This window comes from Wasmannia auropunctata, unplaced genomic scaffold (assembly GCF_000956235.1).
Source record: "Wasmannia auropunctata unplaced genomic scaffold, wasmannia.A_1.0 LD336076.1, whole genome shotgun sequence".
In the NCBI taxonomy this organism is placed as follows: Eukaryota; Metazoa; Arthropoda; class Insecta; order Hymenoptera; family Formicidae; genus Wasmannia; species Wasmannia auropunctata.
The window spans coordinates 4318386-4319377 of NW_012026814.1; the positions used below are offsets into that span (position 1 = coordinate 4318386).

The 992-nt window shown below is 27.4% G+C and overlaps 1 protein-coding gene across 1 annotated transcript in view; it reads left to right on the top strand.

The window, feature by feature from the left end:
- The first annotated feature begins 64 nt into the window (after positions 1-64).
- The window catches only part of LOC105449500, a 3148-nt gene continuing 2220 nt past the window's right edge, over positions 65-992 (top strand). Inside the window, exons 1-3 of the mRNA XM_011688755.1 lie at positions 65-361; positions 483-715; positions 802-986. Of these exons, the coding sequence (XP_011687057.1) occupies positions 85-361; positions 483-715; positions 802-986 (695 nt within the window). The 5' untranslated portion in view covers positions 65-84. The remainder of the gene's footprint in view (positions 362-482; positions 716-801; positions 987-992) is intronic.

Genomic DNA, 992 nt, shown 5'->3' on the forward strand with positions numbered 1-992 from the left:
TTATGTTTTTCTTTGCACAAGTTTCAACACTTTATAGGTTAAATTAAATTAAATTGAAGTGTTAACTAAATTGAAGATATAAAAATGAATAGAAGTTTAAACCATGTTCTGTCTACTATTGAGAGGAAAATTTTAGAGTCTATTAGATTAATCGAAAACGAAGAATTTTCCGCAGCTCTACAAATCATTTCCGAAAGTAATAGCAATTTGCAAAGGATTCGTAATGTTATTAGTGATGATACATTCAATACTTTGAAGAATAATTGTGATAGACTCCAACAAATATGTGATAATAATCTTGTTCAAAGTATTATGAGTAACAGAAGCAGAAGTTATGTTGCACCGAGATTAAATAATTTAAGTAAGTTTAGTACTTAAAAAAGCAATAATAGTATTATTCTATTCTATTATTATTATTATTATTCTATTATTTCTTTTCAAAGCAATAATAACATTACTTATTAATAAACATTGTTTTTTAGATAGGGGTAGACCAAAAGTCCAAATAAGTAAAGAACAGTTACAATTTCTTATACAGGAAAATTATATTGCCAAAGAAATGGCGAGACATTTTAGTTGTTCTATAAATCTAGTATATAAAAAATGTTATTCATTTGGCATTAAAATACGAAATAAATATTACAATGGCAGTGATGCAGAGTTGCGTCGGGAAATCTCCGATTTACATGCTCAATATCCGAATAGTGGAAGTAATGTATGTTTTTATTTTTTCATCTTTAAATTTTAAATTTATTGATTTTACAGTTTTTACAGATTTTTATAGCTTATTATTTTAAACAGATGATAACAGCTTACTTAAAGGCTAAAGGAAAAGTAGTTCAAAGGCGAAAAGTTAGAAGATTTTTATCTGAAATCGACCCTATTGGTACTGCTAGCAGATGGAGTAATGCAATACATCGCAGAACATATAAAGTGCCAACACCCAATTCATTATGGCATATAGATGCGAACCTAAAACTGATTCGGTATAA